The sequence below is a fragment of the Astatotilapia calliptera genome, chromosome 17 (assembly GCF_900246225.1).
Source record: "Astatotilapia calliptera chromosome 17, fAstCal1.2, whole genome shotgun sequence".
Lineage (NCBI taxonomy): Eukaryota > Metazoa > Chordata > Actinopteri > Cichliformes > Cichlidae > Astatotilapia > Astatotilapia calliptera.
In genome coordinates, this window is record NC_039318.1 from 28,075,010 (window position 1) to 28,098,446 (window position 23,437).

General features: G+C 39.9%; 1 protein-coding gene across 2 annotated transcripts in view; it reads left to right on the forward strand.

Annotated features, from left to right (window-relative positions):
- Positions 1-23,074, forward strand: part of LOC113008891 (MICOS complex subunit MIC19-like) — a 36,425-nt gene extending 13,351 nt beyond the window's left edge. Inside the window, exons 3-6 of one of the 2 annotated variants that reach the window (XM_026146780.1) lie at positions 926-996; positions 17,426-17,561; positions 17,887-17,927; positions 22,394-23,074. In XM_026146780.1, the coding sequence (XP_026002565.1) occupies positions 926-996; positions 17,426-17,561; positions 17,887-17,927; positions 22,394-22,403 (258 nt within the window). In that variant the 3' untranslated portion in view covers positions 22,404-23,074. The remainder of the gene's footprint in view (positions 1-925; positions 997-17,425; positions 17,562-17,886; positions 17,928-22,393) is intronic. The other variant, XM_026146781.1, reaches the window with a different exon arrangement.
- Positions 23,075-23,437: the final 363 nt, after the last annotated feature.

Below are 23,437 nucleotides of genomic sequence, written 5' to 3' on the forward strand. Positions count from 1 at the left end.
CTAAGGATGATAGGTTATTACAGTTTGAGAGACTTTTATGGCAGTGCTGCATCTTAGAGCATGTGTGTAGATTGTTCAGCTAAACATGAACCCAATAGTTAATGGCAAAAAATGTCAAATCTGTGGAAGGTAATCATTTTGTGAATGACAGTTTTATAATGAAAGTATTCGTGCAAGTATTACTATTTTTGTCCACATGGAGTCCTTCACAGAAAGACATTTATATCGGTTGACATTACCCTCAATCAAGCCTCACACAACACAAGCTATCTGTCACACTTTACAGCCTCTCACAATTTGATTATAAATGTGCATAGCAGCCGCTGAGGGCTGACAAGACAGATCTTCCTGGGTTGTATAAATGGTCTAGTAGCTAGGTTATATGGCTGTGTTTGAGGAGGTAATTTAGGTTGAGTGGTCCTGCTATGGGTTCATTTGCTATGGGTCACCGGGGGATTACGACCACTGGTCTGTACATTGTTGACAAGCGACCCCGTGGCCTTACAGGATTGCTTTCTGTTATTACAGCACTCTTAACTGTCAGGATAAGCACAAACATACATTCACTGAAGCACTCATATTTTGCGTGTGCAGGAAAAGCGCACCTCAAAATAAAAATGTTTGTCTTTGCAGGCTTCAATACTGCAAATGTGTACTGGTTACTAAATGTTACTGATTGCAAAGTTAGCATTTATGTTGTGGACACTAAAACCAAACGGTGATCTTAAAATGAATCTCCATTAGGGTTTAATGAAGTCTGAGACATGAGGCCAGAGCTGTGTGGACCAGATCTGTAAAGAAAAATTACTCGATTCATATGTTTCCTTTTGCCTAATTACCCTTATCCAATTATTTTAATAAAGTGCTAAGAATCACATTTTAATGTATTCCTCCTGCTCACTGACTTTCTCCTCTGTCTCTGCAGAGTTCTCAGTTCTACAAGGTCACCACGGAGAATTTCCACAAAGCTGCAGACCAAGTGAATGCCAAATTCAGGTAAGTGCAGACACGGACAGTCTAAGGTAGATAAATAACTTAAAACAAAACACAACTAATAATTGTGAAAAGATTCTCTATAAAAAATTTGATATGCTAACACTACAAGCAGAGCCTTCTTTTTGCAGTTGTCTAAGGGAATGAAAAGCTAACAGCAAAACAAGGTGTCAGAGAAGTCATTAACAACTGCCTGTCTTTGTCATGTCTTCCTCCCCTAACCCCAACCAATCGCGACAGATGGCACCCCTCCCTAAGCCTAGTTCTGCTGGAGGTTTCTTCTTGTTAAAAGGGAGTTTTTTTCTTTCCACTGTTGCCAAAGTGCTTGCTCATAGTGGGTAATATGTTTATTGGGGTTTTCTCTTTATTATTGTAGGGTTTTTACCTTACAATATAAAGTACCTAGAGGCAACTGTTGTTGTGATTTAGGTCTATAAAAGTAAAATAAAATTGAATTGAACTAAATTGAACTAAAAGTTATGGGGAACTGTGGAAGTGAAGACAGGAAGGGAAGGAGTGAGAAAACCTGCTGAGTAGAAAGGCAAAGGAAAACTCTCCTGTAACTGCAGAGGGAGCTTTAACTACATGAGTGGTGCTGCGCGTTTTCACTTTTCCCCAAACGAGTCTATATGAGGAACAGTCTGGAAAAATGATCAACATCCTCATCAGAAAACTGTCTGAAATATGCAAAGCAACACCTGGATAAGTCAGATTCAGTTGGATAGATGATAGTTCAGTTTAAGTCACTAGTCTGTTTGAAAATAAAGGAAATGTATTTGTTTCTAAGAAGCTTGAAGCATTTGCACAGGTAAAAGTAAAATAACAGAAAGAAGCAGTGCAGTGCATTCAATTTTAAGGAAAGGTTGTTTTTTTATTATCTCTTTGCTGAAGGTGTTGTGTTTATTTATTTCCATGCAAAATATGTTATTTGCCTAAAATTGCCCACAACTCTTGCACGTAACTATAAATCTCATACCAGCGGAGGGTTTTTTCCCACATTTTAATGATGCCTTTTAATAAATTCTGTTGCTGTATGTGATAGGTATTTATTCGATGGTCTTTGTAGACTTTGTGCTATCAAAACTGATATATTCAGTGACGATTAGAGGTTCACGTGGACCAGTGAATATGCAATTGAATTATTCTACCCATTTCCTAACCCACATCTTTCAATCAGAACAATATTAGCTTGCCCTATTAGCTGAGGCCGATGTAGTTCACTGATACGCCTGATCATGTGCTGGTGATAGTCAGTAGGATTTGATCTCTCAACATTCCAGTGTCCCCAGTTATTTCATGTCTTCTTTTACAAAATACTTTGGACTAGCTTAGTTTATTGCACGTCTTTTTATCCTAAATACAATGGAGAGTGCAAACAATACAGAGTGCAAACAAGGAGCATGTGTGTGATCCTTATGCTTAACCTTAATAAGCGATAGAACAGCCACACCTAAAGTGACTGAGGAGGAAATATTAAACATCCAAGCTGTCATGGATGAACAAATTCAGCACGTATATGTAACTCAAGAAGATGCAGAATCCTTCCCGTCCGTGATCCATCTGTCTTCTTAATAACAGGCTATTATCCTCCATAGTAATGTTGTGAAAGTGGATGAGGAGCCTGTAGGAGGTGGGGCAAGAATGGGCCCTGGCTCTAGGCTCACCTCTAGGGAGGCTTGGCTGATTGTGTTAGCTTGTCATTAGCCTGCGCTAACACTGGGATCATTGTCTCCCTCTGAAATGCTGGAAACTGATTAGCCTAGCCCACCAGGGGTTTAGCGCTAGACTCGTGGAAGCTGGAGCTGAGACTTCCCAAATCACATTAAAGAAAAAAAAATACAGTGGAATAACATTAGTGCAAAATGGCAGTGCTAACTGCAAGCGAATGCTGGGCTAATGTGCGGGTAGTCATGTGGCACGGGTCTTTGCACGGAAGACACTGATTGGTGGATTTGATTATAGGAGGTGCATTAGCAGGGTTGTGACTGGATTTCAATAGTGGATAGTCAGAGTGTGTGTGTGTGTGTGTGTGTGTGTGTGTGTGTGTGTGTGTGTGTGTGTGTGTGTGTGTGTGTGTGTGTGTGTGTGTGTGTGTGTGTTAATGAAATGGCGGGAAGGTCTGGTGTTACAAGACAGGAGCAGGGATGCATTGAGGAGATCGGAGCAGAGGTTTAATTGGATTTAACAGGGAGTGTTTGGCCCATCCTTGTTTATGTGTGTAAGTTCATGCATCACTGTGTATGTTTGTATGGTCTCATATGATGAACAGCTTCTGTGAGCACAATGTGTGTCTTTCCTCAAAGCTTATGACAGACCCTGCAGAGATAAGATGCTATCTGTAGCCTCTATTGAGTAATAAAAGAAAATATTTTTTGTCTCACTGAGGCTTTTGATTTCCTCGGAGCTGAAAATGCCCCCTTGAGATAAAGAAAAAAAAATAGAGCCAGTGCCTTATCCATACTTGGTAGAATTATCATTTGATATGTTAATATGGGATTGTATGAAGTGTGGGAGATGACATCTTTCTTAGAATGTCTTTATTTCCCCACTTTAGCTCATGTCAGTGCCACTGAGTATTAGGTCTTTTATTAGACTGCAATTTATATTAATAGAAGAGACTTGTGAAACCAGATGTTGATGACTGCCAAGGGTTATAACAGCTTAATGCATGTCTTTGGAAGAATTAATTATGACCTTGTCTGGTTGGAGTTTACTTATTGCTTTGTGACACTGGGATTGGAACAAGACAGCTAAATCAGGTTTCAATCGTGGATGGGATTTGAGGGAGGGTGGGTGTTTCAGGCCACAGCTAGCAGCATCTGTCCATATGCAGATTATTTGGGTTTACTTTAATAGGTGGGAAATAATTACTTTGGTTTGAGGCTAGATTGGTAGTACAGGTGATTTCCATTTGTCCATGATCAGATATTCTTGGCAGCAACAAAAAAGAAAAAAAGATTGAATTCAATTACACTGAGATGAAAATTTCATTCCCGTGTTTCCTTTTTAAATGTGCGCCAGAGTACAGATGTTCCATTCATTGCAGTGGTACACCGTGGTCATTTTCCTTGGCGAGGTTGAAAGAAATAAATTAAAGTGTGAGAGGTAGGCATTCGGGGTAGGGAATGGTGTATGTGCGTGCAAATATGAAGCAGTGTATATCTGTGCTTGTTTTTGTGTATGTGTACGGTACAGCTGTTCCCCGCCGTTCTCCTGCAGAATTCCCGCCAGAGAATTCTCTGAATGATGGAGCTCTCCCAACCGGAACGCTACTGCATCACTCTGACCTCATTACATCCACACACATACAATCACACACGCACATATCTGTATATAGAACGATATGGGTATATCTGCAGTTGGCAAAAAAGGGCTTTGGAATTAAACTAAAGTTTTTACTCGTAAATGTGAACTCATAACAAATATTCTTACATAAAAAGGAAGTTTACTCCCAACTTGGAGTCAGAAGTTCCGGTCAAGGAGCACACTAAAGAGGTGCCACTCCCTATAAATAAAGACAATTAAGACGAGGAGCCTTATTACTGACAAACTCACCTCTTCTTAAAAATGATTGGTTTTAGAATCTGCACAGGATCCTAGAGGAAACCTTATGAAGATGCACACAGCTAGAAAGGCTGCAGAAGCATCTGTGAGTGTTCACCAATCCACAATAGACCAATTTGGAGTGGATGTCACGGTTATGTCACTGCAGTCTCGTAGGCAGCTACAGGAAACATCTGATTGATGATATTGCTGCTAGAGATTCTACGCGTTATTAATTTCGAGAATTAAATTGGTTTCCTCAAAGAAACAGTAACTTGAGTTTTATGTGTGTTTTTTTTTTTTTTGGTTTTTTTTTTTGTCAGATTGCATTTGTTAAGAATATTTGTGTCTTATAAAAGGATCAGACCATATCTCCTTTTAATAAATCAGATCAGACATCCTGGTAATTCCAAAGGGTATGCCAGCTTTTCTTTTTTCCTTTTTTTTTTTTACAGTTGTACTTTCTGTCAGACTTTGTCACATTATTTTGCACATTAGAGCAGAGCAATACTCATGCACTTCTACATCACTTAAGATTTTTTTTCCCCCAAACATGAAAAATATTGTCTGAGGCGAGTATGATCAAATACAGCTAAAACAGCAAATTGGCCCCTGCAGTGTCTGAAATCATACATGAATCATAAGCTGCAGGGGATCAACACCTCTTCTGAATGAATGCAAAAGTGCATAACACACAACAAGACAAATAATGTAATCACACAGCATTTTAGAGACAAACATGTACGCGTAGGATCGAAGCTTTTATTCGCTTTCTCCTTGACACTGACTCCAGATAAGAGTTCCCAGTTGCCTGTAAAAAAGGAGGCTATCTTTCTGTGCTTCTGATTTATATGCTGCCACATTCGCCACCAGTTGTTTATCAAAGACCGATGCATTATCTGACTGTCCAGCTCTGAATGTGTGACCTTTACTGTGCTACATGTATGTGAGGGTTTCTGTATGTGAGGATTAATGCGTCTGAAACTGCTCACATTACATACGCGTGCATGGGGGACATCTGACCGGTAGTGGGTGAGCACGTGCGTGCTCTGTGTTTGTTGGCTAAAGCAATCCAGCGGAGGCTTTAGTTTGAAATGTAAGATGACAGGCATTGAGAAAAATGTTAGATGTGTGATGAAAGAACGATGGCGTGGCCCTAAGCCTCCTGTCAGAGCTAACCTTTGGCGGGGCTTTGAACTGCTTTGTTGAAGCTGGTCACTCTGTGTTTGTCCAGGGTCCCTGCGGAATTGAGATGGGACCGGGGTATCTCCGAATGGTGAATAGTTGATCTGACATAGCTGTGTGTACTATAAGGAACTGAGACCGCTGTTACTAATCTTCTCCATCCCCTGCCTGAAATCTCTCTCCAAGTTTTGGGTCTTGATGGTGGCATTTGTCAAAGATCAGAGAATGAAATATATTTCCACACATTTTTTTTTTTTTTTTTGGTTCATAACTGAACGTATGCGTGTCTATGCCTGGGATGTTTGTTTTTCCCATATAATTGTATTCTTCCACTTCACTGTCACTCCTCTCTTCCCTAAGGCTACACGCTCGCTCCCTTTGTCTTTTGTTTATTTTTTTAGTTCTTTTGAATAAACCTTCTTTTTCTTTTCTTTTTAAATTTAATCCAGTTGACAATAACAGCAACTGCTGTCCTCACTTCGTCTTTCCACACACGCAAAAAGGTGGAATGAGGAGGAGTGAAGTAAAACTTGTTGAATACAAATGACTCGCTGTTTTCCTGCACAACACCGGTGTACTGTACTGCCTCGGTCAAGAAGACCAGATATGACAGCCCATCTTCTCCTCCGGGTAATGAGTGGGAACGTCGAACCCACTTATCCCTCTTTCAGCAACGTATTACAAATGAGGACTGTTTCTCATCAGTGAAAAACGGTCCTCATTTAATTTGTGTTTTGCCTAGATTTAAAAATTATATGATTTTCTCTTGTAACAGTAGTTGCGGACACAAAACCGAGAAGTTCCATGCAACCTAATGCAATCCAATAAAACAGTCCTGCAACAAGCCATTGCAGGACTATTGCGTTGTGCCTTTTCTTTATCTAACCAAACAGAAGAAATCCAGGGGGTTCCCTAAAAATTCACCCTGCTGCTTCAAAATGTAAATAAGGCGCAGAGCCAGGTAGAGGCTTTCCATTTTCTCTGCAGTTCTTTTTTTTTTGTTTAAGGAAATAATACTGATGTCCCAGAATTAATTAAGCAATAATTTATGGATATTTAATTGTGCCAAGCAGCACATTTAATTACTGAAAATGACAGGAATTAATTTAGCTGACAAATAATTTCAAAGTGCTTTGGCTGTAGTCATAGATGTGGTTTTTTTTTTTTCTCCTGTAAAGTAGTCTGTGAGGTAAGGGAGTTTTGACCCCTCTGTCAGGTAAGGGTGAACCACCATTCTGTAGCTAGGCAACCCGGGCGCAAGGACAAGATGGTGGTCAGCTGAGTAGACAGATGTCAATAACTGCTTTAAAAGCTCTTCTTTGGGCCTTAAGAGCTTCGCTTTGCTAGCTGTACAGAGCACATGCAATTTAAAAGACCTGTGTGGGCGCAGGAATGGAGAGACGATGCACATACACACTTTTTAGTAGCTTATTTAGTGACTGTGCTGTACTGAAAGTGGTTGGCAAACCCACTCAATACTTTCATTGCCTTTCAGTGTATTTTCATGTATTTTAAGACATATAGACTTTAATGAAGGAAAAGAAATGAACTGATGTACAGCATTTATATTATGTAATTTATTTTATTTAATCTTGTTTCTTTTTAACATTTTAATATATGTATGTGTGTGTGACACGCATTTTTCTGCTAGTCTCCTTCTAAAAGTGTGTCTTAAGAAGGTCAGAAAGGTTACACATGCCCTGTCTTCTTTCTCTGACCCACTCATCCTTCTCTGCCTCCCACTTAATGTAGGAACAGTGTTTTCTGTCTTCATTTAAATCTGTTTTACTTTCACCCTCTTCGTTATTGTCTGCCTCCCTCACTCTCCAGTCTGTTATCCCTCACAGTTTTCTTGAATCTGCCTCAGTCTGTGTCCTTTCCTCTCTCTACTCATTCAATCTCTCATCCATGCTGATGGATTTCACTGCAGGGGGTCACTCAGGTCCGCTTTTAAAAAGCAGCAAGAGTGAAATGCGTGTCATTTTTCTCCTTAACTGGATCATTTGTATTTATTTACTCCTCTTATTACTGACGCCTGCCTTAACTAGAGAGAACATGAGGGCTTTTTAAGGGGGAACCGGCGTCCACCCTTTAACCCTATTAACCCCTGAGCGGATCCAAATGATGATAAATAGACAATGTGGTGATTGGGATTTCAGTCTGGTGGCAGCCGAGAGTAATCCATACTGTCGATGTTTATAACAAAAAAAAATGGGTTAGACACGACGTAAGATGATTTCTGGCAACATGTAAAACTTAACGAAATTAGGCCATCAAAGACTTCTTCCTATTTATGGTCAAGGACTTTTTAATGATAACAGATTGTGTTTCAGGAGTTAAATGGAGGAAAAAAATCCTTTACACTTGAAGGATATGGATTCCTCAGAATCAACAGTAGCAACTTGTTTGCAAAAGTGTTTTTTAGTCATTAAAATTATTATTATTATTATTATTATTATTATTATTGAAACTCGACTAAATGTCTTTCAGCATTACTGTATGTCTTTGTGGAAAAAGTCTCAGGTAATCATCAGTCCCAAAGCGTCAGAACTGTAATTTGTAGAAAATGGGAGACTCAACAAAGGTCTTCAGTCACACTTGAACTGTGGCTGTTACAGTTCACGGTATTTTAACCCCCAAATCAGTGGAGTGCGCTGAGTTGTTATCTTTTTTTTAAAAATACACATTTATTGTTCATAAACTAACCGATTTTAAACAGATATTGCCAGTTTCACAGTGTTTTTTTTTTATTCAGGCTAAGATGTTGGAAGCTACTGTTTGATAATAAAGAGCAGTGATTCAAAGCCAGAGGTACAAATATCCTAAGGGGTGAGTGAAAAGATTATCACAACGAATCTAAAAATTGACAGTTTAATTAGAAAAAAAAGTTGGCGCGAACAGGTTTGGGCTGAAAAGTTAATGAAAAGCAGTAGTTGATAAGTAAGACATGAATGATAAAAAAGTAGAGCCTGACAGATATAGGATTTTTAAGGCTGATAATGATGATAAAAAAAAAATTTGATATATCAACCGATAGGTTGACACACATGAAATGTAAATGGATTTCCCTAACATTTGTTATATGTGGTTGTTTATTTATTCATTTATGCTGTCAAGCGGAGGGTAAGTGTTGCGTTCCAACCATGTGTTTTGAACGGGGAAGAGTGCCCCCTGGTGGAAAATACTGCAACATCAACACTCATAACATGGTTGAAGGGTGTTTTTCCCCATTTCTTCTTTGCTTTTTTTTTAAATTTTTTTTTTAAAGAAATTGCAACAGCTGCGGTAAATGATGATACCAATGTATCGGCAAATAGCTAATATTGGCCAACATGTCAGTCAGGCTCCATAAAAAATGAATAAATAAAACATAACATCAAAATAAAACGTATTGCTTACAGTGGTGAATTATTAGCTCATTCCAAGCTGACCAAGCAGTTTAATTTGATGAAATATTATAAGAGTATCCGTGTTTGTATAATTGAGTATTGAATAATTTGAACACAAGAGGTTATGCTGATGACTTGAGTCCACCTGACATCTTTGGGGGAGGGGGGGTGCCACTTGACAAACCTCTTCTGTACTCTGAGAAAGAGATTCTGCAATTACTTTTTTCTGCCACTGACTGATTAGTACAAGTGTGCTTCACTACTTTCTGTTCCTTTCTGCCCGGTTTCAGCTATTATCATTACTCAGCTAGTGGTGCATTGCCTTTTGTCCACTGTCAGTCTAAATTTAGCATGTTATAGGGAGAAAGTAGTGCTCTTATTGCTGTTAAAGAGAAAACTTCCACAGCAGTCTTCTCTTGTGATTTCGTGCAAGCAGTATTTTCTATTAGCAAACGACCACTGCTATCAACAGGAGTTAAAAGGGATCTCTTTCAGCCCTGCCTTCACCGTCCATCTGCATCCACGCATATCCCTTTGAGCTGCTTTTCTAGTTTCTCTTCAAACTTGTAATGTTTCTGAAATTATGACAGATGACTGTACCTGTTTGCACATGTATCACACACCTTGTTCGGCTATTGAAGCATGCTGCGTTGGTAACTGAGATCTATGAATGTCATTTTGTTGCATGGCTCTGCGACGTTACAACAGATGGTAGTCATGGTCAATATATGTTAGTTTGAAAAATGGACCGATTCTGTTCCTCGTACTCTCTATTGGCTTTACACATGCATATTGTATGAAAATCCAGACATCGATCTCCATACATCCCCCAGCTTCCAGTCAATATGTTCTTTGCAGAATGTAGACTCAGCCGTAAATCCATCAGAATATGCCCCCTCCATGCAAATGTGCTGACTTGGGTAGTGCGAGGCGTGAAAGGGGGGATTATAATAAAATGATACACACCTTAAAGAGGGAGACGGACAGTGAGAGTGGGCATGTGATGTGTTCTGCTTTGTTACATGTTAAGTGGAACACATCGAGTCTCTCATATTATTTCAGCATTTCAGTATTTTTTCTTCTCTCCTAAGGTGTTACTTTACATATGTGTATGAGGAGATGGCTCTTCTTTCCTTGAACTACCATTATTTCTCTGTAAATACTATTTGCGTTTTGTTTCTGTCCAGTGTCACACAGCTAGGAAATTGTAATATAACAACCCAAGCTGGCTTCATTCTTTGTTTCACTCTTGCTTCTATCACTGGATCAAGGCAATAGGGACTTGGATTATGTGTGTGTGTGTGTGTGTGTATGTATGTTGGGGGCAGGGCTGAATAAGGAGTTGTTATAGAGACCTTTAGTGCTACTGATGCCTTGAGTCAAGACCCCTATATGATTGTTTAGATTTACTGTCTCTGGAGCACAGGAGTGCAGACTTACAATCACAAACAGAGTGCAAATAATAGCCATCTGCATTTGGCTACATATCCCATAGAGACCTGGAGACTGAGGAGGAGAATAAAGGAGAGAGTCATAAAAGGAAGATATAGATGAAGATATAGTGAAAACGGAAGAACGAGGGAGAGTAAAAGACTTTGGGACATTTATTGGCAGTCTAGTTTTGTATCTGTTGATATTTAAGCATGCATTAAGCATAGTTATTCATGGTGAGAGATGACCAAATGGTAGTACACTAGGTTAACTATGAAGGCTAATAAACCTTGATCAGTGGATACCAAATGGTACATGTCCCTGTATACCCTGAGAGTTTATGTTACTATAGGGTATTTTTGCTAAACGCGCGCTAAAAAATTATGAGTTAATTTACGGTGTCATTTCTTCTCCATACAAATTATATTACCTAAAAAAAAAAAACCTTTAAAAAAAACTTACCAATGAAATTGCTGTCTGTTTGGCCAGTTGTCTGATTGATAGCAAAGGTATTAATAGAATTTATGAAAAATAAATAATAATAATGGATTGCATTTATATAGCGCTTTTGGAAACCCTCAAAGCGCTTTTACAATTCCACTATTCATTCACTCTCACATTCACACACTGGTGGAGGCAAGCTACAGTTGTAGCCACAGCTGACCTGGGGCAGACTGACAGAAGCGAGGCTTCCATATCGCGCCATCGGCCCTTCTGACCATCACCAGTAGGCGGCAGGTGAAGTGTCTTGCCCAAGGACACAACGACCAAAACTGTCCGAGCCGGGGCTCGAACCGGCAACCTTCTGATTACAAGACGAACTGCTAACTCTTGAGCCACAATCGCCCTCACCACAACTAAACATAAGCGCAGACAATCCCCCATCTAAAGAGAAAAAACTGCCAGTACACAACATTGCAAGTTACCGGTCTTTTGGTTTCAGATGGACTAGGAAGCATCAACAGCTCTCAAACTGAGTGAGTCAGTATGAAGAAGCTGGCTTATGCTAACACTGTGCTGAGCTAAAGATGCTCTAAGGATGAAACTGAACATCCAATCTGAGGGAAACTTGGTTGACCTTAAAAAGGCACTGGATCTTAAGTAGCAGCAGGTATTTTGGTTTGAAAAGTTTGAAAACCAGATAGGCTCACAAGATTAATCTAGAGGGTATGTGTGCCTGAACATTACTGTTGGCTGCCCCTCCCCAGGATCTAGACACACATAGAAATCAAACATTCAGATCCTTGCTTTCTATCTCTTTGCTTCAATTGCTTTTCGTTGGCTGCTTTTCTTCTGATGTGTATCTGGCTGCAGCTACATGTGGCACTGACATAGAAAAGTTGCTATCAGCACTATGCACTTGTTGCTGAAAATTTGTTCCAGCTATATGAAAGAAACAATAAATATATGTGATAAAATGTCTCACGTAGAGTAAAGTTAATACAGATGGATCTTTTCTAAAGGATAATAACCAAAGCAGAAATTGCTTTTTTAATATACCTTAAACAAGAAAGAAAAGTTTTGATACTCGATCAGACAGTGAGCTTTAACATTTTTTGCCCATTAGGTTTGAAACTTTAGCACCAACATTTTCTCTAAGTTTTGCTTTTCTTCTGTGAAATTCTTTTCATGTTTCACAAATATAAGGAGTCAGAGGTAGAAATAAGAAAAGTTGGGAAATTACTGGCCAAAATAACCAACACCGAGTCCTCTGAAGTGATCAAAATGATTCACAGCATGTTAACCAAAACAGAAATTATACATTCAGAGCAAACCAGCAATGAAAAAAAATACCCACATGCCTCTGGCCTTCAGCCCTTTTTTCATTTCCATTCTACCATTTTAAAACAATTAAAAAATGGTTTGCTTTGGGTATTTGATACAGTGTCCTTGTTTACAAATGCCTTGCTCCTCAGGTTACACGGGAACTGAATGATTCATAGTTGTTTTTCGCTATTTTTTTTAATAATACCCTGAGATTTCCACAGTGGAGGAATTTACTTCACAGCATTTGACTCCTGATACTTTGAACTATCTGCTCATGACTTCAACATGCCGAACCTAATGTTTGGCTTGATTTGTAGGGTATTTGATGCGGTTATTTAGTGAGGGATTTTGTTGCCAGTTGTATTTAAATACAAGCTGCAAATCAGCTCGCCTGTGACTGTGTATGAAAACTTGTGTATTTCCATAACAAGGCAGAAAATAACTTGATAATGTGAGGACATTAACTGAGAAATAGAAGGCTTCTGTTTTCTGTTAGGTTCTCAAAATCTTATAGTGAGAGAGAGAGTAGTTCTACACGACTACTGTGAAAAATACAGGAATTACTTGGGGTCTTGATTTTATACAATTTTAAAACCTATATTCATTTTTTCCTCATAAACACAAACCAAAAAATTATAAAGCCCTTTTCTTCAAATTCATTAGAATGAACCCCCCACACAATATAAGCATTCACACACTTTACTCAGTATTTAAGCACCTTTGATAGTGATCACAGCTTTGAGTCTACCTGGAAATGATACAAAAAGCGTTGCATGCCTGGATTTGGAGATAATCTTCCATTCTTCTCTGCACATCCTCTCAAGCTTTGCGATGCTGGATGTAGACTGTGGATGGACAGCCAAGTTCGGTGCTCTCCGGGGATATTGAATGGGTTCAAGTCAGGGATCTAATTGGGCCAAGTGGATTTGTGCACAGGGTCATTGTCCTGTTAGAAGGTGAACCTTTGACCCAGTCTGAGGTCCTAGGCACTCCTAAGCTGATTCTTATTAGGTTTATTTTTATACTTTCCCTTCTTCAGCTTTTCTTCAAGCCTGATCGGTCTCTAATTCTGAAAAACACCCCCACACCATGACACAAGTGCATTTATGGTTTGATTTGGGATTGTATCATTTAGGTGATTAGCAGTGCCGCTTTTCCACCAGATTTGACACTTTGATTTGAGACTACCAGTTCTCTTGCTGTTTAATCAAATCATGACTCTGAGATTTTTTTTAGGCGCTTTTCCTACAATCCAGCAGGTCTACATCTGTCTTTCATTGAGCAGAGGCTTCTGACTTGCTACTCTGCCATAAAGCCCAGATTGGCGAAGTTCTCCAGTGATGGTTATGCTCTTGGAAGTTCCTTGTAGAGTCCCATCTTCCCAGCTAATCACTGGAGTTCAGCCAGAGTGACACTTCTTGATAGGTTCTTAATGATCTCTCTTAAGAAGGACCTAACTCAAGACATTCCTTTGAGGGATTAAGGAGTAGGACTGCTCTTGGGAACCTTTTCTAGGATCTGTTTTTTTAGGCAAATCTGTCTTTGAGAGCTGCAGGCATTTCCTTCAATCCTGTAGCTTAGATCACACCTTTCAATTATAACCACTTTCTACAAGATGTAGAAATATCTTGAAGATGATCACAGAAAATGGGAGGAACCTAAGCTATAGTTCAAGTCTCATAATAAATAGTCTGAGTGCTTTCAAAGTGATATTTTATCTTATCAGTTTTGGTTAAATTTCCTCATTAAGAATACTGAATGCATATTTATGAGGGGAAAAATGAATTTAATGGTTATTAGTGTAAGACTGACCCCGTATGAAAAATACAAAGTGGTCTGAATATTTTCTTGTTGCACTCTTTCATACATGGGTCTCACACATACAAAGAAAGAGTGGCCTTATAATGGTTCTGGCTGTTTTTGCATCTGCTCACCTTGCTGCATAGCACTACAGCAGTTATATATTACCAAATGACATGAGGGCATTTAATGTAAAATTGAAGAGGAGGGAGGAACGGCTTTAGTGTCCCCTTATAGGCTCTGTGTGGTTAGCAGCAGGAACTTAATGTTAATCTTAATGATAGATGATAGAGGATGCAGCGTGCCGCCACAGAGTGTGTGTGACAGTGTTATTGTCTCTATGATTAACTCAACCACTGTCTCAGTCCCTTCCTCTCAGAGAGAATCAGAGAGCAAGCAAAATAGACGTACCACTGTTTAGTTTCTCATCAAGCTCTTCTGCTATATCCTCCCTCCTTTCCTCTGCTGTCCTTTCTCTCTCTCTCTCTCAGAGGCCATTACTGGTGATAAACACTGTGGTTTGTATCAGCAGGATGCACCTGGCATTAAAGCGAATGCTTAAGAAAGTAATTAGTGGGTGTATGTGGCTGCTCTAGTCCCTGTAGATGCCCATAGGCGGTGTAATAAATGAGCACCAGGATCCATAGGAATAGGATGGCAGCGATTTCTGCTAGCATTGCTGTCATCGTTCAATACCCTGACGCAGAGCAATGGCCTTGTCATGCCTGCTAGCAAATGACTGAATTTCTCCCTGATGGATCCACAAATGCAGAAGCTTCTCTACACCCGACGGTTTAATGTTCCAGTCTGCACTGAAAGTAGTAAATGTCATGTATCTTTGAGTGTATGGGCCTATAGTATGCTTGTATAAAGCAAAATGTAAAAAGTTCTTCTACCTTTTGGGAAAGATCAGTGCCACCTATGTGACTACATTCTTGATATATTAAGTATAACTAGCAGAAAGTGATGTTGGCTCTCAAAGGCTGAAAATGGGTTGAGCCACACCATGAAAAGCCACGGTCAGTCAAGATGCTCTGTCTCTCAGTGAGTTATTTCCAATTACTTCTTTAAACTGTTTATCTTAGCAAGTAGGCACAGTACTGGACAATAAATAAAGTGTATTGATTATTCACACTCACGTTGACATTGTTGAATGTGTGGAGACCACTTCTCATCTCGTCACAAATTGTCATTGACCTGAACTGACAAGGACTAAAGATTTTCTTGGCACTCCTAATGAATATGACCATGCGGAGGTGCACATATGTAGACATCGGTACTTCAACAGCATTCCTGCTGCATTGAACGCTGGGTAATGACCCATGCGTCCAATCCTCTGCTCTGTATCCAACAGTAGGGAAATTTCTCTCTCTAGGGGGCAAATCGTACATCTGATTCTGACTACAGGGGCTCGGATTCACCCCTCCCAATATTCCTCTGAGATCTCCAGAGTTGCTGATGGGCAAAATCTCTTTGTATTTCACACCCATGCAAGGCATGTTTAGTGAGGCAGATGGAGTGTCCTGGGCACTGATGTGAGCAAAACGATGACACCACCATTAGCATAATAGCCCTAGCTTGTGCTTGTGTCGTCATTATGGATTTTTACGAGGTGTGCGAAGAGACAGACAAAAGCAGTTAACACTGGGCAAGGCACCAGCACTGATAGGATGTCCCACTGCTTAGATTGGCTGAATGCTCCGACTCTTGCATACATCTGTCGAAAAAAGTCCCATTTAAATGCACTGAAGTTAGGTGTAGCATCAATCACAACAAGGTAAGACGGCAGCACTAAAACTCTCATAGACCTCAAGGACAAATTTGTACTTGCTAATTTGAAATGATGTGTAGCTTACAAGTGACAACAAACTCTTTGTGGATACCAAAAGATAGAATTTTCCATTGGAAGCAGTTAGCTTCCCAATTTTTTTAAGGATTAACTCATTATGAATCCATAGATAGATCCAGCAGATTCATAAAATATGGCAGAGTCATCAATAGATTCCTCTGTGGACCTTTTATTTTGTCTTATTATTAAAAAACACAATGGTGAGAAGTGAGACTAATTTTGCCCTGGTTTGCTGTGTGGCAGGCCGGTAGTGGACCTAAACACAAAACCCGGAAAACAGCGTTATTGCTGGCAGTAAAGAAAATAAACATAGTTTTAAACCTACCCCAGAACAAGGCCTGGAAAACTATATAATAAAACTAATCAATAAAGGAACATAGAAAAGAGTGGGATGACACAACAAAGGGCAAAGAGAGACCTGAAAAGTAAAGGCAATAAATACACAAGGTAATGAGGCTAGAGGAAAATAGGTAGGAAACACAGCAGGAACAAATCAGAGGTAATGGGACAGGGGAAGATGAGGCACATGAAACAAGCGATTATCAAAATAAAACAGGAAGTAACTAACAAGGAAACACCTACCAGAGACTAAAACTAAAACTCCAGGACTCAAAATATACAAAACTACAAAACCTGAGTGCAAGAACTAAAATTAGGCTTAACGACATACTAAGAAAAGAAGAGACTCAAAACTGAGATTATAAACAAAGCAGAGAATAATTAATTAATAATAAACCAAAATTAGAGTCCAATGACAAACTCTGGGTCAGAGACCCACACCACAACCAATATACCACATGTAATTGCTCATGAATGTTTAAATTAACCTGAAGTTCACTGACTTGTGGAGTCTCTCCAGACAGTAACAGATCCCCCCATTCAGGGGATTAAACTGTCACTCGATTGCCCGATTTAAAAAAACAAACAAAAAAAACCCTCTGGCCTCTCTGTTGGTACTTATGTTATACAAATTGTTGTACACATTGGCATGGTCTTCACACCATGCTCTGAGGGCTGAACTGCACTTTGACCTTTTCTCCCAGCAGATACAGTAATTTTGATTCTTGCTTCAGGTGTTTTGGACTGGAACAATGGTAATAATAGAAAAGGCAAGGGTTTATTCGGCACTGCAGATTGTAGTATAGCTCAGTGTGCTCTAATAACAGTATGAACTCTCTGGAGGTAAAAAGTCTGTTTCCTCACTCGTAATATATATTTAATACTCTTCTTTTGTTCTGAAGTTTTCTATGTCGCGTCACACAGTTCGTGAACTCCTCTGGATTGCCCGTGTTAATGCTTTATATATTTATTCATTTTTTTCTTTTCACCTTTATCTTTTTCAACTGTTCTTGCGAGTTGATCCTTTCCTATAACTCTCATCACTTGGACTGTTCCTTCCTCCCATCCTGTCTAACACTGTATTTTCCCCTATTTACACACTATTCTGTTCCCCTTTTCTCCCCTGCAGGAGGTATGAGGCGTATCCGGTGTGTGCAGACCTGCAGGAACAAATCCTCACATGCTACAAAGAGAATGTGGGGAAAACCCTTCACTGCTCCAACATAGCAGCCCGTTATCTGCAGTGTGTCAACGATGCCAAACAGGTGGGTATTTGTCCTAGCTGTTTTCATTCAAACATGACTTGTTATACTTGTTAATTCTGAATTTACTTATGAAATTAATTAGGCCACTCATGTTATACAATTGTAATTAGGGGAAAAAAGCTGTACGCTTCAACCTTTATGTACTCAGTAGGGTTGAATACTAATTATTGTTATTGTAAGTATTTTAATTGCAACTGTGTTTATTTCATGCTTGATTTAAAAAAAAAAAGAAGACATTTCTTTGTTTGCAGCTGGATTGTTGTATAAAACATATACTTGAATGCCGACAAACCTTCCACAATAACTTTTCTTTTTCTTTGAAAAGAATGACAAGTTTGTGCATGCACCCTCACGGGCAGATAATAAGTAAGTTGTTGAGCTTCCTAGCCTGATAGCGTAGAGGAAGTGGAAGCTTTGTGTGGATTACAAATGAGCCTACAGCTTACGTCATTTAGCTCGTAGATGTGTATAGTAGCTACACCCCAGTGGTCATTCCCTTTTTCTAAATTAAATCATATGATGAAACACACTGGCATCCATTTACATATGCTGGCTCCTTGCTTTTAGACAGTAGAATATGATTTCCACCAGGCTACTGGCGCCTGAATAAAGCTCAGTCCAGATAGCCAGTTTAAACCTCACGGCCTATTTCCATAATACCTGCTGACACAGGCATTCCCCCCAACTGTGTATGTGTGCGTTTTAATGCAATAAGACCAAGGGAGTAGCTTCTGCTTAGTTGAATACCCTTGTCCTCTCCGTGCTCTCTTTTCTTTCATTGAGAAGTGTAAATGTTTTTTTGCCCTCTGTCTTGTGCAGTCAAACTCTGTATGCTAATAGTAATGTCACTCAGGTTGGTATTAACTTGATTCCCCGCTCTCACTTTGCAATATGTAACATCCATTGCCCTCCAAAAAAGACTCAATTTGCATTCATAGAGCTTTTCTATTAGATTTTTTTGCAATTGCATTGTTTTCCCAGAAATGGGGAAAAGTGAGTTTTGTGTCTCTCGCTCACTCTCGTGGGTATTAATATTAGATCTAAAAGTCAGATGCAGGCAGATTTTTAAGCTATATGTCATGTAAATTGACGAATGTTTTATTCATCGCACAAACATGGATGCGTACGTGTGTTTAAGTCGAGGCTACATGTAGCCTCGTCAAGATTCAGCGAGGGTATGTTCACATTGTGAATGCTGTTATGATCTTGTAAATTGTTTGCAAGCGAACACGATATGGTAATCCGCTTGTGTTTATCACCTTGCAGCAATCACAGCGCACTCCTGTTCGTCTTTGCTTATCGGGCTAAGACTTACTTTTAAAGTCATTAGGTGCAAAAGAAACAGTTCTGTGATAAGGCTTTAAAGGAAATAATATGCGGAATTACACAGCCAACAAAATCGAGGGGAGGGAGGAACGAAGTGGGATTGATATGAGCTGATGCAGCTTCATGATTAGGATGTTTACACAGCTTTATCAGAACCGAGCAGGAAGCTCTTCTACAAACAAATGTCAAAGGACATGACTTTGACCTCTGGAGGTCACAAGATCCAAGCGTGCCCTCTAACAAACGTCTCTCATCCTCTTGCCCTCTCTGCGTCAAAGACACTCGATAGCATAGCTCAGACGGTTTTCACATGACAAAATCCCTCTCCCCTTCCTCGTCCTTTCCCTTCAGATCCGAAATTCCACCTTAAACTGCAGCGCCATGGGTGTAGATAGTGATGTAGCAGATGCCATCTTAGCAAGGATAAAAACAAAATCTGTCAAATTTTAGTTTTTGCAATATTGACCCCTCGTCTGGAGCCAGCCGAGACGGAGGCGTTGTCAGCTGCCCAGCCTTTGTCACTGATAATTAGCATTCTTATCGCCACAGTCAGTGATAACATTTAGACCCACTTTCGTTGTCTTTTGTGCCCTCTGCGCCCCGCCACCATCTCTCCTCCACTTCCTCCATCCACTATCCCTTCATCCCTAGTCACATTTCTAATGCATTCAGCACTTAACAGGTCTGATAGCAACCAGTGAGAAAGAGGCAGTCGAAGGACAGATAAAGTCTCCTTCCTTCTCCCTCTCTCTATGAACAGGAGTTTATCATCGAGTCCGATCTCTCCATCCGCTGCCTTCCTTCTCATTCCATATTCTCGCTGCATGACTGCCTTTTGCTCCCTATCTTTTCGTTCTGCACTTCATTTTTTAGACTGACCCTTCCATCTCCTTTTTGCTCTCAATGGGTAAGCTCAGCTGCTGTTTGTGGTTTCCAAATGTGCTGTGTTTTCTTATCCTTATATTAAAGGGAATGAAATGAAAAGTGGCTTCCTTATTATACAAAACATTTCAGTCAAATGCTCTTAAGTACTCTTATAATTTAATTTGTCAACACTTCGCTGTTACCTCTTGACATAGCACATGTTTTTGCTCCTAATTTAAAAGATTCTTAAGAATAAAGGCTAATGCCTGCCCCGCTGTCTCATTGTTTGTAATTCCAGTGCTAAAATGTAGTGGACGAGCAGGGATCTGTGGCAGAATTCACGTTTTGACCTCCCTCACATGCGCACTTTAATTTCACCATATACCTCAAATGTGTGCAGAAAGCATGCATCAATTGATGTGTGATGAAAGGGAAAGGGATCTCCATCTACACTTTAGAGTCCAAACAGCCTGCCGTGTCTAAGCGTGACCGTCAGGTTGTGACCAACATTCACAGCGTTGTGTTGAATTTGAATTCATCCCCCAGGGTGAGACTATCGACACTGAGTTTTACTGTAACACTCTGGGGCATCTGAGGGAGAACATTTGGTGCAAATAACTGAACTGTGACCATGTCATTATGCACTGAAAACGCAGGAGCTTTTTGGCAACACCAACACAGTCATCACACCCTATTCGCCAAACTTGCCAGATTTGGCTCCTGCGAGCTTGTCCCTCTTTCCCAAAATCAAGCTGAAGTGGTTCCAGTGGATGAGGGCCAGTACGCATAACAAATGTGCATGTGCAGCTCATCAGAATCGGACTTCCTAAAGAGTAATCTAAAAATAAGAGCGGCGTAGAGTTGCAAAAGGATGACGTTGATGGGGCTGGCGACAGATTTAAATCAGATGATTGGGATTTCTGTGACTGTTAACACAGCAGGAAGCACTTGTTGTGAGTCAATGAATGTAACTGAGGCTGAATAAATAGTACAGAATAAATAGCACTGAATGTATCTGATTTTAATTTATGTAGATCTATTCTTTCATGGTTGATAAATAATCAATTGAAAGCTACACTGTATAGTGTTCCTGTATAAAAGTATCCTTTTCACTCTCTGTTTAAACATCACTTACACCTAGAAACAAAGTAATGTAAGGCGTTACTGTAATAAATGTATTAATTACATCTCTCTTCACTTATCCCAAAACTGTAATGGCAGATAGCTTCCTCCCTGAGTCTGGTTCTGCCAGAAGTTTCTTCCTGTTAAAAGGAAGTCCTTGCTCATAGGGGGGATCGTCTGATTGTTTGGGTCTTGTCTTTATTATTGTAGGGTCTTTACCGTACAATATAAAGCACCTTGAGGTGACCGTTGTTGTGATTTTGTGCTATATTTATAGAACAGAATTGAATTGAAAAGTACTGGGTCCCTACATCTCACATTACAGGAGCTGCTCAGCCATAGAAACCAATGGCCTGAAGCTCCCAGCACACAGTTTTCGTGCTGATGTTAATACATGGTCTGGCTGTGGCTCTAAACACTTCCACTTTTCACTTACAGTTGACCGTGAAATATCTAGAAGCGGAAGAAATTTCACACACTCAACTTCAGTGAGCTCTTTAGAACGTCCTTTTCTTTTTTTTAAACAAATGCTTGTATAGGCAGACTGCAGGGCTAGGTGCTTGATTTTACACATCTGTGACAACGGCACTGCAAAGATTAAGGCCATGTCCACACTAATAGGTTTTTGTTTCTTTTTCTCTCCATTTTGGCCTTCCGTCCACACTGAGACTGCGTTTTCGGTCAAGGAAAACAGCGTTTTGAAAACGCTCTCCAAAGTGGATACATTTAAAAACGCAGTTTTGGCGTCGCAGTATGGCCAGCGAACCCTTTTCAAAAACAATGACACATTTTAGTCATGTGATGCAGTCATGTGACCAATTAACCTAAGATAGCGGAGGGCATTACACAGCAGTTGTTTTGTTTGCTCTCAATTTTGACAGCCCTGTTAAAGATCATTTGCTTTGTTTCAGAACGTAAGTTGTAATAAACTGGAACCATCGTGTGGTTGTTTTCTGCTTTTTGTCGTAACATGGATGATGCAGCCAAGCAGGCGTGCTAGAAGCAGCTTCTTTTATCGGTAATCATTTTATGGTTAGATCGATAGTGTGGAAAATAAACTGGGATTCTTTTGGGACACACAACCATGGATCCACAACAGTTATTAAGTTAGTCAGTGAGGAAGAAAATATATTTTCTTTGTTTTGTTCTGTCTACTTGATTCCCCTCTTAAGTCCCTTGTTTCTTCTTCCTCCCCCCTCCTTACTCGTCTTCTCTTGGGCAGATTTCATCCAGTGGCATCTGCAGCAATAGGCCGGTTCAAATGGTTATTGACAGGGAGTACTGGGGATTTGTGGTTGCACTTATCACTAACATGGAATCCAGTGCCCTTGGGTCCTTTCTCTGCTTCTCAACCTCACTTCATCCTCTTGTCCTTTATTGTACTCTCAGGCCCTCCTCCCGTTGTCTCATCTCTCGTGTGCGAAATAATATTTTCTTCTGTTGTTTTTTTTTCTCTTTTTGATACTTTTGTTTGACTTTTCCATCTCTAATGCTCTTTTCTTTTCTGTTTTCGTCTCCAGAACAAGTTGAAGACTGGGGGATAAAGAAGAGAGGGCGAGAGAGAAGGAGCAATGAAGAGTTTATTGTGGGGGGATTTCTGATTATTGAGCGACTGACAGACTAAACCAGAGTGGAGGAAGAGGGGGATGAGTCAGCACCGAGAAACACACCCTCAAAAACCCAATAGAGAACCAACCCAGAAAGGAACCAGATTAGAGGCACCGAGCACAGCACCTTCAGAGAAAAACACCTTTTCCCTTCAATACTTACCTCTTCAGCACCTCTTTTACCCTGTGTCTTTCTCTCCTGTGAGTGTGTAACAGAGGAGCAGTGACACTGTCCTACATTTTGGAGAAACATCAGGTACCAGCAGGGATCAGACGGCCTGAGCTTGGCCCTCTAAAAAGGGATAATGGTTAACCAGCACTGCCTCAAGAAACCAGTCACCTCTGTCCCTTGGACCCTTCTCCACACTCTCCCACTTGGAAAAATAGAAGTCTATTTTATTGATAAGTCAAATCTATTTTGTTGTTGTTGTTGTTTTCTTGCTCCTAATGCATCGTTGTGTACACAAATGCATGTCTATTTGCATCTGTTTACTTTGTGTGATTATTAATAATGAAACCATCTGTGTGTTGAGTATTCATCTAGACCAATACTTGTGACAATGTCTGAGCAGGAAATAAAAAGACAAAGCAGAAGCTGTCGCTGAACTTTTCTCCATAAATATTCAGTTTCCACCATCTCTCTTGTGTGTGTGTGTGTGTATGTGTGTTTTATGATAATTACTGTAAGCATTACCCATTTTTGATGGATCCGTGGCCCTTGTGTTGCCACAGCATTTTTGCCAAATGGAGTGAATGAGCCCAGGAGAGACAGACTGAAGCACAGGGGAAGTATTTGTCCCAGATGTTGTGCTTCATCATTGATCTTTCTCTTTTTTCTTCTTTTTCTATCTTTTTTTTTTTTAATATAGCTCGTTGTGTGAATCCTCTGTGCTCTAGCTATTTGGGGGAAAAAACAAACAAAAAAAGGGCATTCTTTCTTGTCTGCTTATTAATCTG